Source organism: Zootoca vivipara, chromosome 12 (genome assembly GCF_963506605.1).
Source record: "Zootoca vivipara chromosome 12, rZooViv1.1, whole genome shotgun sequence".
Lineage (NCBI taxonomy): Eukaryota > Metazoa > Chordata > Lepidosauria > Squamata > Lacertidae > Zootoca > Zootoca vivipara.
Window position 1 is genome coordinate 36,694,773 of NC_083287.1, and position 13,417 is coordinate 36,708,189.

The following is a 13,417-nucleotide window of genomic DNA, read 5'->3' on the forward strand; positions in this document are numbered from 1 at the left end:
GCTAAGGGACCAATGTTTATCCAAAGTTTTTCCGGGTCATGTGGCCAGCATGACTAAGCCGCTTCTGGCAAAACCAGAGCAGCTCATGGAAACACCGTTTACCTTCCCACTGGAGTGGTACCTATTTATCTACTTGCACTTTGACATGCTTTTGAACTGCTAGGTGGGCAGGAGCTGGGACCGAGCAACTCCTGTCGTGGGGATTTGAACCACCGACCTTCCGATCCGCAAGCCCTAGGCTCAGTGGTTTAGACCACAGTGCCACCTGCATCCCTAAAACTGTAGCCATCACTTAATCTGCTAGTTGCTCCCAAAGGACTAGGTAGATAGCCAAGTTTTAAACGGGCATCTAGATGTCAGCAGCATAGTCACCAGCTATATTTCTGAGGCAAGGAGTTTTATAAGTAGGGCATCATCATATCATATCATGCTGGGTATGACACCTAATGGCATGACACCAAGAAAGGCCTCTCTGGCAGATCTTAACATCTGTGCAGGACTCCAAGTATTCAGGTCATTCAGTCATCTGGCTAGATCTGCTTGGCGTTCAGTATCTTCCACACACTGTTTGATGGGTTTTTTGGCTTGCTCGTACCCCATGTCAAGTAGGATCTGTGGGGTGAAACTTAGAGTTGTCATTATGTAGGGATGCCATATGTCCTGATTTTCCAGGACATGACTGGGATTTCAAAGGCAGAATTGACGTCCAGAGTTAATTGCTTTTGGGGGCGTTTTTGTAAAAATAGGGTTTGAAATATGGCAACCAGTGGCGCTGTGGGTTAAACCACTGAGCCTAGGGCTTGCTGATCAGAAGGTCGGCGGTTCGATTCCCTGTGACGGGGTGAGCTCCCGTTGCTTGGTCCCAGCTCCTGCCAACCTAGCAGTTCGAAAGCACGTCAAAATGCAAGTAGATAAATAGGAACCGCTACAGCGGAAAGGTAAACGGTGTTTCCATGTGCTGCTCTGGTTTGCCAGAAGCGGCTTTGTCATGCTGGCCACATGACCTGGAAGCTGTACGCTGGCTCCCTCGGCCAATATTGCGAGATGAGCGCGCAACCCCAGAGTCGGTCACGACTGGACCTAATGGTCAGGGGTCCCTTTACCTTTTTACCATATTTTGCAGTGTAAGGTTGCAGTGTTTAGGACTTTTTCGTCAAGGCCAATAAGAGGTGACATTATAGAAGTTTATAAAAGTATACATGGCATGGAGAAAGTGGAGAAAGCTTTTCTCCCTCTCTCATAACACTGGAACTTGTGGGTCCCCAATGAAGCTGGATGTTGGAAGATTCAGAACAGGATAAAAGGGTGTATTTCTTCATGTAGCACTTTGTTAAGCAATGGAACTCACTCCCTTGGGAGACAATGATGGCCACCAACTTGGAAGGCTTTGAAAGAGGATTGGACAAATTCATTGACGTTAAGGCTATCAATGGCTATGCTCTGTCTCCATGGTCAGAGGTAGTATTGCTTCCAAATACCAGCTGCTGGAAACCACAGGAGAGTGCTATTGTGCTCAAATCCTGCTTGCTGGTTTCCCACAGGCATCTGGGTGGCCACTGTGAGAATAAGATGCTGAACTAGATGGGCCACTGGCCTAATCCAGCAGGAACCTATTACAATCTTGTTGCAATAGATATTATTTTTGTTGTGCAATAACATAACAGGGTAGTCCAGAACAGGGATTGGAAACCTCCAGGCTATAGATGTGGTCTACAACCAGATTTGATCAGGCCCTCTTGGTTTCTTCCAAACCTTAGCAGGAAGCAGCCAAGAGGGAAAGCAGACTTGCTTTTGCTTCAAATATGCAAAAGATAGTCAATGCATTTTGCAGTTGCATGCATGCAATTTTGCAGATGCAATTGCTTTCAACAGCCATAATGCAGGGCTTGCAACATAGCTGTGTGCATTGGCTTTAATTACATCATTCTGCAGGTATTACTGAGTACTTTTTGCCCTTTTTTGCATAGTCAGGATAACTAAAGTGTGTTGGAGCATTTCTATTTGTTTTTTTCAGAAAATAAAAAGTAAAACTTGAATGACGTTTCTAAGAACATTTTTCTAAGAACATATTTCTGTTTTCAGGGGAAATAACTGTTCGTATGTGTGACTATGTGTGGGTCTAGCCCCACCCACTTTTAGAATACAGTTTTCCACTAGAGTAATGCTGTCCTTGGACCAAAAAAGCACAAACACACGAACTCCAGAATACAGAATATTCTCAGTTCTTAACACCAGCACATTGGGGCCAAAACTGGCTAGAAATGAAGCTGCCAGGAATAATCAATTAACTGGTTGGATTAATAGATTAAAAACCTATAGAATGACTAAAAAGGTGTCACATCTGAATAACTGGGCATGCAAGATAAATATTAATATATTGATACAATTATTTCCTGGTGCAAAGTGCCACCTTAGCAAATGTATCCCCCTCTTTGTTTTGTTTTCTTCTGAGATGATTCCCATTATGACACACATATATCACCATCTTAAAAAATATTCTTTTCAGCCATATTTAAATGTATACACAAATTTAACTGATCATTAAATTTTATTTAAACAGGCAATAGTCCTTTTTAAAAATTAAGAGTTTTGATCCATCTGTACTGTGAAAGAGCCAGATTTAAAAGAAATGTTGACATTGGTTTCCAAATGAGCACAGTTGGCTTCAGTTGCTGTGGTTTTTATTTATAGTAGGAAAGCTGTATCATTTGCATCCTGAAGGGCAAATTATCTAAAGATTAGCAGATAGAAGTTGAAGGGGAGAAAAACACCTTTATGCTTCCTTTTACAATCCATCAAATAAAGGAACTAGGATCTGTCATTGCTGCATAAAGGGCACATCAGTGAACAGGTCAATCTTCACTTCTTCTTTTAAGCAGGGAGAGGTATGTGTGTGCATGAGATTAGAATTTTGGCTAATTAATCTACCAACTAAATGCATTATAGCTTTCACTCCTAATAAGCATCTGATATGCATGGAAGCTAAGATACAAACTAAAGCACATTCTAGTTCTGAGCTTCCCCATAATCAGAGGACCAAAACAGATTTCCCCCATAGCTGGCAATGCACTTCCCCCCCCCCCCCAGAGTTACATACTTTTAATTTGTGGACCTTTTAGCAATGTAAAAATTACACAAGTCTAGAACATACTCCAGTATGAAAAACTAAACACCTACCAATTTGAATTGCTCAGTGATTCCATGCATTATTATTATTTTTCCGCATCATCACACCATGCAATTCATGAGTATGGGTGGTATGTAATTATTAGGCTCCAGGAACGCAGGCCCACTTTGTTTCATTTTTCTTTTCATGTATATGTTCAATCCAGCAGAACCTATTAGAATAGGAAGTCATGAATTCATTCATTTCTCAAAACTGCACTGGGTTATTTAGTACTTTAGGATATCAGTGTGAACATCACTTGAAGAAGGTAAAGTAAATCGCTTAAATAATGCTCTGCAGTTTCCAAATGGTGCTATGGACCTTGATTTAACATCTTTGCTTGCCAATTCTCCCTGCAATCTGTTTTATCAATTTCAGAGCACAGCTTATGCTTGAGCAAGTAAACAGGTTGCACAAATGTGCCAACAATTCTAATTATAGGATTTTTTTAAGTGTACAGTTAGAGCCAGAAACATTGCACAGTACATCACCATCAGCAAATAGTGAATTTAGTTGTTGATATGGCTAGCTGTGGTCTAAAAAACTTTCCAGTGCAATTTCCCTACGATAAGCATATTGTTCTTCATATTTACAAATATGTAACTCTCAGAACAGGAACCTAGAATGTAAGAAGAATTGATGCTTTTGAATTATGGTGCTGGAGGAGACTCTGGAGAGTCCCATGGACTGCAAGAAGATCAAACCTATCCATTCTGAAGGAAATCAGCCCTGAGTGCTCACTGGAAGGACAGATCCTGAAGCTGAGGCTCCAATACTTTGGCCATCTCATGAGAAGAGAAGACTCCCTGGAAAAGACCCTGATGTTGGGAAAGATTGAGGGCACAAGAAGAAGGGGATGGCAGAGGATGAGATGGTTGGACAGTGTTCTCGAAGCTACGAACATGAGTTTGACCAAACCGCGGGAGGCAGTGGAAGACAGGAGTGCCTGGCGTGCTCTGGTCCATGGGGTCACAAAGAGTTGGACATGACTAAACGACTAAACAGCAACAACAACTCTCAGAATGATAAAGAGAAAAGCACACACAAAAAAATAATAATAATGCAGAATTTCTGAAAATGTCAAATACTAAAAAGAAATGTGGAGGCTAGAAATTCGGTGGTGGGGCAGAAAAACATCTGTTATCTGGGTTTGATGGAAGTTGTAGTCCAAAACATCTGGAAGGCTGGGTTATACACTTTTGGGAAATGAGTCCATAGTGTAAAGGAATATGGGTGCCAACTTAAATAAAATATTGGGGGAGGGGGAGGTAAGCCTCACCCTGCATAATTGATCACTTGATATAGTGCACATGCACCATTTGAATGGCAATGCCCATCAGCTTGGGGGGGGGTGAACACCCCTTGGCTCCTAGGGGTTGGCTCCTATGCAAAGGAATGTTTTGGGTGCTCCCAAAGGCTCGTGCAGAGTTTTACTCTTTCTTTCTTTTCATCCTTTCAACAGCAGGTCCCTCTGTCATAACACAAATTAAAAACAAAACAAAGAAAACAATTTCTCTCTTGAGTTTCTTAAAGTGGTTTGCCATGTGGGGTGGGGTTTGTCTTTCAAGAACCACAAAGCCATTTGATTGCATGGAGCTCGTTGCATGATTCACTGGATGTGGCGAAGTGGACTGTGGCCCATGAAAGCTTATGCCATATTAGAGCCAGTGTAGTATAGTGATGAAGAGTGATGGGCTAGGACCCTGGAGACCAGGGTTTAAATCCCTGCTCAGTCACAGTCTCTCAACCCAACCTACCCCACAGGGTTGTTGTGAGGAATAAATGGGCAGAAAGAGAACCATATACGCCAACTAGAGCTTCTTAGAGGAAATGTGGGATATAGATGTAAGTAATAAATAAATAAAGGAGTGCTGATCTTTACTAAGTTTTACCCTGTGATTTGTTATTTGCCTTCAAAGCAGCTGTATATTCTCATTAACAACAGATAGCATTAGAAACACGTAAATATATGTAATAATAGATTTCATTTAAAGGGGCGGTGTGGAACTAGACAACCATCACAATTTCCAATACTGACTGACCTATGCCCTTTGACATCTTTGAAATTAAATTATAAGGTATGCCTTCAGTCTGTGTCAGGAGAGGAAAACTGCCTAACAGCAATGCCATTTAGCCCAAATTCTTGGAGGTTGTTCAGTAACAGGACTTGAACCTATTGCCCAGAGACAGATAGTAGGCATGCTAAATGCAAACGGATGCCATTTCCCCACCACCATCACAAGGGCAGTGTTGTCTTACCTTGGGCCAGGAACACAGGGTGATAATGTCATCTGTGGTTTTGCTACTTTCTCCAGTCAGCAGGTGGAAGCAATCTGGTGAGTTCTCCAGTGACTGCCCATCAACAGTACTACATAACAGCAAACCAATGTTTTTAGGGAACAATCAAGGATGTATGTGTGTGCGCGCGCGCGCGAACCTTTAGGCTGCCTTCCAGAATAGATATCCTCCTTTTATATTTAAGCGGTCTTTGTGTCAATTTTCTAAACTCATTTCTTACTTCAGATGATTATTAAAATTTTATTTATTCTTCACAAAATTAGGAAAAATGGAGACTAAAATATACTTTCATTATGAAAGTATCTAACAAAGCCCCCAAAAAATACCAATTTCAGGGGGCGGGGGTGTAGAATGGTCCTGATCATGAAATGTGAATGTACACCAAGCAGAGACAGATTTGAGGCCCCCAAGTGAGTGTGTGGTCTCTCTCCTCAGCAGAATAGATGCGAATATTTTAGATCTGAAATATTGAAAAAAATAATTTATGAGCATCTTAAATCACACCACACAAATTGAAAAATGCACAGGCAATTTAAAATGGCCACCCAACCATGGAAAGGTGAACCAAAATGTCTTAAACTTGTCATTAAAGAGAAGCAGTTAATTTATTTAATTCTCCTAGAGCAATCCATACAAGACACTGAGTTTGTGACTGCCATGACAACAGAATCCTATCAAGCCTTTGATTCTGCTTTTGTGAGAGCTTCTCTTCAAAGCAGTCCCATTCCCACTGACTTCTGCGAGGCATTGCTTGCTTGGAAAATTGCATCTTTCAATAGGAGGTTGGCTGGCTTATTTACAGAATTCAAATGGACACCCTCTCATGGTAAATTTCCATCTTGATATGTCGTACACTAGCATGCTTACCATTCATATTTTATTTGTATTTTTTTGAACAGCAGGAGACATGAAACTTCGTCTCTTAACCATAGTTAGCATTAACATTAGTGAAGATATTACACTGATAGCTCTGAAAAGAGAAAGGAAAGGAATTCATTGGGGAGGGGAGAAGGAAGGCGCTTATAAACCAACCACACACTTCCCATGTCCCACAGCACTATCTTATATATTTCTACTCAGAAGCAGTTCCTTTGCATTCATTGGAGCTTACTCCCATGTAAGTGTGCTGCTAAACTCTGCATATTATTATTATTATTATTATTATTATTATTATTATTATTAATGCACCACTAATCTGACTGGGTTTCCTCACCCACTCTGGGCAGCTTCCAGCAAATTATAAAAACACAGCATCAGATATTGAAAACTACCCTATACAGATCTGCCTTCAAATGTCTTCTAAAAGTTGTATAGTTATCTATCTCCTTGACATCTGATGGAAGGGTGTTCCACAGGGTAGGTGCCACTACTGAGAAGGCCCTCTACCTTGTTTCCTATAATTTCACTTTTTGCAGTGGGGGAACCACCAGAAGGCCCTTGGAGCTGGACCTCGGTGTCTGGGCTGAACAATGGGGTTGGAGATGCTCCTTCAAGTATACAGGGCCAAGGCCGTTTAGGGCTTTAAAGGTCAACATTTTTAATTGTGCTTGGAAACTTATGGGATCCAATGTAGGTCTTTCAGGAGAGGTGTTATATGGTCCCATTGGCCTCTCCCAGTCACCAGTCTAGCTGCTGCATTCTGGATTAATTGTAGTTTCCAAGTCACCTTCAAAGGTAGTAGCCCCACGTAGAGCACATTGCAGTAATCCAAGCGGGAGGTAAACGCATGCACCAGCTGGCTCTGGACACCTGCCCTGGGCACAGAATTTTATTTTTTTCAAATTATCTTTATTAGCATTTTAAACTTGAAATTTCCATTCGTTTCTCCATCTTAAATCATAGTATCATAAAAGCAAACATCAAAAAAGAAAAAAAAGAAAAAAAGAAAAAGAAGAGGAAAAAAGAAAAAAAAAAGAAAAAAGAAAAAACCAATCTAATATTCATAACAGTTTCGTAACTTTGACTTCCCCGCTCCCCCCATCCCGAGCCTAATTATAACCCCTAATTGGCAATTTTCCTGTTAAACAATTCTAAAAATCTAACATTATACCAAACATCAAAATTCCATATAACACATAAAAATTTCTTCTTACTCTGATTATTAATCCTCTAATTATTCCCCTTTAGCCTCTTAATTTTGCTTAAAATATTCTGTAAGATCTAAAATTCTTTCCCCTCAGTTCATAATTAGAACCTAAAAATCCCCTCTCCTCCACCGGATGACAATCCCCTGGATATCCCAACCAACTCCTGTGTACAGTCCATTTCCAAACCATTTAGTCAGTCCTTAAAATACAATAAACCTCTCTTGCCCTGGGCACAGAATTAACCTGCAGGTATGCATTTGTTCTGAGTTCAATGTTATAGTCTGAACCAGGCATCCCCAAACTGTGGCCCATTCAAAATGTTTTGGCCTACAACTCCCATGATCCCTAGCTAGCAGGAGCAATGGTCAGGGAAGATGGGAATTGTAGTCCAAAACATCTGGAGGGCCGAAGTTTGGGGATGCTTGGTCTGAACTTACAGAATGAGCTCCTCTCTCACCCTTATTTATTTCTGACCCAAGACCTCCACTATTACTCAAGAATCTTTAACATAAATTGAAGCAAGTACAATATTACTGAAGCGTTTAAGTAGTAAGTCAATCCTAGCAACAAATAGGAAATGTTGTTCCTGTATGAAAATTTTATATTTTATTATTTTTTATCGCAGAATGTAGCCCCATTCACTTAGCTTATTTACTGATTCCAGATTCTCCTTCTCAAAAAGTATTCTGGAAGGGTTATTTAAAAATAGGTACTTACAATACCAGTATCCCTTTTGCAGAACCAGTCTTTCAGAAAGCTGTATGCAATATGGGTAAGAATTAGTTATTTAAAATAGTAATAATAACCCTTACCTTCTGTGGTGGATGACTCTTGCTCTGAAAAGCATGGTCAAATTTAAAGGGTTCAGGGTCTCAGAACAGACTAAATTTCATAAAATCATACACTGACTTTACTAAAACAAGACTCAACAAAGAGAGGAAAAACTCCAAATATTTACACAGATTAAAACAGCTCAGAAGGTTTTTTTTAAAAACACTAACTTATTCAGCTAATTAACATAAACCCTTGCACTTAAATCTCAGTAGGCTGAGCAATGGAAGAAGATGCTGCCAAACGCCCCAAGAGACACTGACCTTGGCTGGTTAGCTGCCGAGAGCTCCCACCAATCCAGGTTTTATGGGAACATAGACCATGGGCGTTCACCTCTTCCAACCAATTACCTTGTGACACCGGTCTTGGAAGCCTTAACGGGAGGCAGCTTTATGTAAGCTCATTATTTCTGAGGTTCTAACCCATTCCCATAAACCAGACTTAAAGGGGTGATACCACCACACCTTCAGAACTTCACAACAACCCACCCCCCAACAGCAAGATACAAATTCTGGAATGCAAAACCATGTGAACTACATGAGCAGTAGTCTTGTTTTATAGTCCTGAGCAGTATAAAGACTATTTGTTGTCAAAATAGATGTGTTTTAATTTGTCCCAATAACCAAATGGTATGCATGCTTGTTCAGGAAACAATTATTTAAAATCAACCCTTTTTCTTGGCGATTTCAATCATGTTTTAGTCAATACAAACTTGGCTGTGTGGCATATCTAAAGGCAGTTAAAATAAGAATGAGATGAAATAATATATTGAAGTCAGTCGCAAATGCACTATAAGGCACCATTGGCAAGCTTCAAAGTTTTGAGTTTTGCATACTAGATGCAAGTAAAACAAGCATTGCTACAGAGCACTTTGTAGCAATAGCAGATAGCATGGCTGGGTGGAGGCACTTGCGGAAGGACGAGGTGGAAGGGAAGGAGGTGTGGTGCAAACACAGTGGCAGGGGGTGCCAGATTAGCTCAGGCTTGTGCATTTTCACCATGTCCCTGCTGCCTCGCCTCTCCCATTTCTGGTAAGCAGCAGTGACTCACCTACCAGGAGGTCAAGGAAGCACTTGTGTCCACTTCTGCTCTCCAGTGCACTGTGGAAAATCCTAATCTGCACAGATTTTTTTTCCGAAGAAAACTCACATCACTGATTGAGCATGACCCACATTCCATACTGAAGCCAAGAGTTACAGACATGGCAAAGAGAAGCAAAACCATTATTATTTTTAAGCAATGTAATTCTGCAAGCTGAAGTTACCTCAAAAATTGGTTATTTATATCCTGCACGTTACATGAAAGAGGTGAAAGATGCTTATTTGCAAGAAATTGTTTCTCTAAAGGAATGAATATTTTGTAAACAGTAAGTCCGCCTTTAATTGGTATGGAGAGGGGAAACACACACCACCATTGTGCTGCGCAAGCAACACAAAGCTTCGAACTCAAGCGCAACAAACACAAAAGCATAAAACAATTCCAGTCCCCATCATACATACAAACTCACACCTGGGAACATTCTATCGGATCCAACCATGCCATTTCATTTGTGCATCACATTTCTGATCTACTATCAATGGGCCACATACGTTACTAATTTGCTCCTGAGTCCTTTTCAGTCTTTGCAATTCTGGTGTGTCAGTTACAATGCTGAAACCTCTTCCTTTGCTTTCCTCAAAGTCACGTTTGTATTTGACCTATCAAACAGAAAAACAGAGAAACATTATTATCACTATATACTATGCCACCAAATGAAGCTTTGGGTGAACAAAATGCTGCCAACACCTTAGCACAGGCATCCCCAAACTTCGGCCCTCCAGATGTTTTGGACTACAATTCCCATCTTCCCTGACCACTGGTCCTGCTAGCTAGGGATCATGGGAATTGTAGGCCAAAACATCTGGAGGGCCGCAGTTTGGGGATGCCTGCCTTAGCACATCTACTTTCATTTAATCAACAGAACAGTTTTACTGCAGGCATTCTTAGCTCGCAGAGCTGGTTGATCATGAAGAAGGGCAAAATAAACGATGACCATATCATGCCATCTGCATACCACAAAAGTCATCTAAATGTCTCTAGCTGGTCATGGCGATATTTTGGGTCTAGAAAGGGCACCTGAAGCCATTCATGTCTTACTAGATACTATGGTAAAGCACGGGATGCGGGTGGTGCTGTGGTCTAAACCACAGAGCCTAGGGCTTGCTGATCAGAAGGTCGGCATTTCGAATCCCCACGAAAGGGTGAGCTCCCGTTGTTTGGTCCCAGCCCCTGCCAACCTAGCAGTTCGAAAGCACATCAAAGTGCAAGTAGATAAATAGGTACTGCTCCGGCGGGAAGGTAAATGGCGTTTCCGTGCGCTGCTCTGGTTCGCCAGAAGCGGCTTAGTTATGCTGGCCACATGACCTGGAAACTGCCTACGGACAAATGCTGGCTCCCTCGGCCTATAGAGCGAATTGAGTGCGTAACCCCAGAGTCGTCCGCGACTGGACCTAACGGTCAGGGGTACCTTTACCTTTACCTTTACCTTATGGTAAAGCACAGTATTTACTTCTTCCAGTCCTCCCAACTATGCTAGATTTCAACCAATATTGGTCTGAGTCAACAGCATGCATCTCGATATACACTGTCCAAAGTGGCATAGTTGCTAAACCAAGGTTTGGCTTAACATACTGTCTGAAACTAAGTTCATGGTTAAGCTCCCTCCTTCTTAACTATGAGATAAAAGAACCAAGGAGGAGCAGAGCAGCTGCAATCTCCTCCCCAGGAATCCATGCCTTCATGCTAAGCCATGGTTTGGAGTAGTATTTTAAGCAAATTTTAAGCAAAGGGGTTTGTATAACCCAGTACTTGCATATCCGATAAAGCTCCTCTAAATGAGTTCTGTGAGCTGAAAACCTCACACCAACAGAAAACAATATTGTAAAAAAAAATGGCACCTCCCTACTATAAAGTCCATTTATGTTAAAGACAAAAGGCTGAAGCATTTTTGAATAATCAAAAGCAATGAGTTTGCCCATAACTTGTGGCTCCTTCGTTCACTTTTCTTGACATTTATTACATATAAATGTAATAAAAAAAATAACATTATTTTTATTACATTTATATACTGCCATTCAGTCGTATATAAAGCCCCTTTCATTGCAGGAAAGTTTACAGTCAACAGAAAAATACATAACAGAATAACAAACAAAACAACAAACACCACCCCACACACACAGTTTAAGAACACACAGATTGTTTAATTAGCCAAAGGGCTAGAAGAGGAATGTTTTCACCTGGCTCTAAACATATTTCCAGCTCTTGCTTTGCACTTGTGGTACATTGTTTGCATCAGCCTCACATATTCTGTGGGGGAGGCACCTTTTTCTTGAATTTAAATTCCACCCTTGTATGCAAAATATTATTAACAAAATATATGCACTACAGTCACTAAGTAAACTGATTATTTAAATTTTTAAAAAACCTACAGCTGCCTCAATAATCACAGAAGATAATATGATGCATCACCACCAAATGGTCAAGAAGTGGGAGGTTCTGTATCATGTAGTTAACTGGGCAAATCTCCCTGTAAATGTTTCTGTGGCCATCTGCAAGGGTTTTGTTGGATACAAATGGGAAGCTGTGAACATTCAATAATTAAGTGCTTCGCAGTTAAAGGATGGGGTAGGTTCAAATTCTTTAAAATATAGAAGCAACAGTAATTAGTGGTTGTACAGCATTGCCTCATTTTTCTATGATTTTTGAAAAGGTCAAACAAAAATAAAGAAGTATGATGACAAAGGTTGATACAGCCGAAATCTATCTGGAACGGTGTATTAAAAAACCTGATATCTGAAAAGGCCAGGATAAAGAATTTTGAAGACAGAAAATGACACTTCTTTTTACCTTGCACATTTCCAAAATACCAAAAGGTAAGCATATAAGATGTTTATATAACTCAAGGCTTTGAACCCATAGTCATTTAGTGTTACACATACAAGCCTTGAACTTATGTACATCCCCTTCTCCTGCTTCTGCACATCTACAAGGAAGAGACTGGAAGCATTCATTTATGTTGACAATAAACCATAGTTTATAGTTGTGTATCTGGAACGGTGGTTAATATTAACTATGGCTTAAGGCAGGCTGGGGAACCTCGAGCCTGTGGGCCAATATTAGCCTGCCAGAGAGTCCAATTTGGCTTGCCAGGCTGTTTTCTTCAAACCACAGCCATTGGCGCATCAGATTGACAGGGCAACCCTAAGCATGTTTATTTACTCATTAGAGATCATGCTTAGGATTGCAGCCAAAGGCAGCCCACAATGCCAAGATGGAGCGAACTGAGCATCTTTAGTTTGAGCAAAAAAAAGAAATAAAGGTGAAGGTATCGTTTCTGCTATAGTTTAGTTGCAACCTTGTATTCCGTTATATAGTTTTGTTATGGGAAACAAAAAAGGTAACCCCTGGACATGCAACTGAATATAAAATGAAGGGGAAAGGTGGACAAAGCATTTTATCAACAACAAAAAAGACGTGTTTCAATGAACTATATTACTAGAGACACCTAATGTATGCATGCATGTATCTTCATTTCATCATTGCCTAGGCGCGCATGTGCGTGCATGCACACACACTAGTTTATTTAAGGAAAGGGAAATGGTGTGCATTAAGGATTCAGGAATTAAGGACACAAACTTCCATAAAGTATACCTGGAAGGAAAGAAAAAGAATGACAATATAAGGCATAGGCAAACTGGGGATTTTCATACTTTCTCCTGCATTCCAGTGTTATTTTGGATAGCCTATTTACAAACAGTTTGCCTTTTATCTGGTCTCCCTCTCTCGTCACAAACGTCCATGGATAGGAGATAACATATTTGGCACTAGTGACAGACCAGGTGGCATCACTTTCTGTCAACCATCTGTTCTCAGTTTGCTCTTGGTCAAGAGTACCAGTACCAAATGACATTGAAAATGCTATGAATCCATTTTTTAAAAAATCAAAATGTAAAATGCAAATATAACTATTAAAAAAAAGAAAGAAAGCGGGAACATG

At 40.6% G+C, this 13,417-nt stretch overlaps 1 protein-coding gene across 14 annotated transcripts in view; it reads right to left on the minus strand.

Moving 5' to 3' along the window:
- The window catches only part of NEBL (nebulette), a 144,053-nt gene that overhangs the window by 72,306 nt on the left and 58,330 nt on the right, over nt 1–13,417 (minus strand). For 6 of the 14 annotated variants that reach the window (XM_060280808.1, XM_060280814.1, XM_060280815.1 and 3 more), the window contains exon 1: nt 3,178–9,903. Coding sequence is in view for 3 of the 14 variants with exons in the window: in XM_035130429.2 (XP_034986320.1) it covers nt 9,972–10,079 (108 nt within the window). In the remaining 11 variants the exon portion in view is untranslated. Of the gene's footprint in view, nt 1–3,177; nt 9,904–9,971; nt 10,080–13,417 lie in introns of those variants that run through there. The other 8 variants (XM_035130429.2, XM_035130430.2, XM_060280819.1 and 5 more) reach the window with 6 other exon arrangements.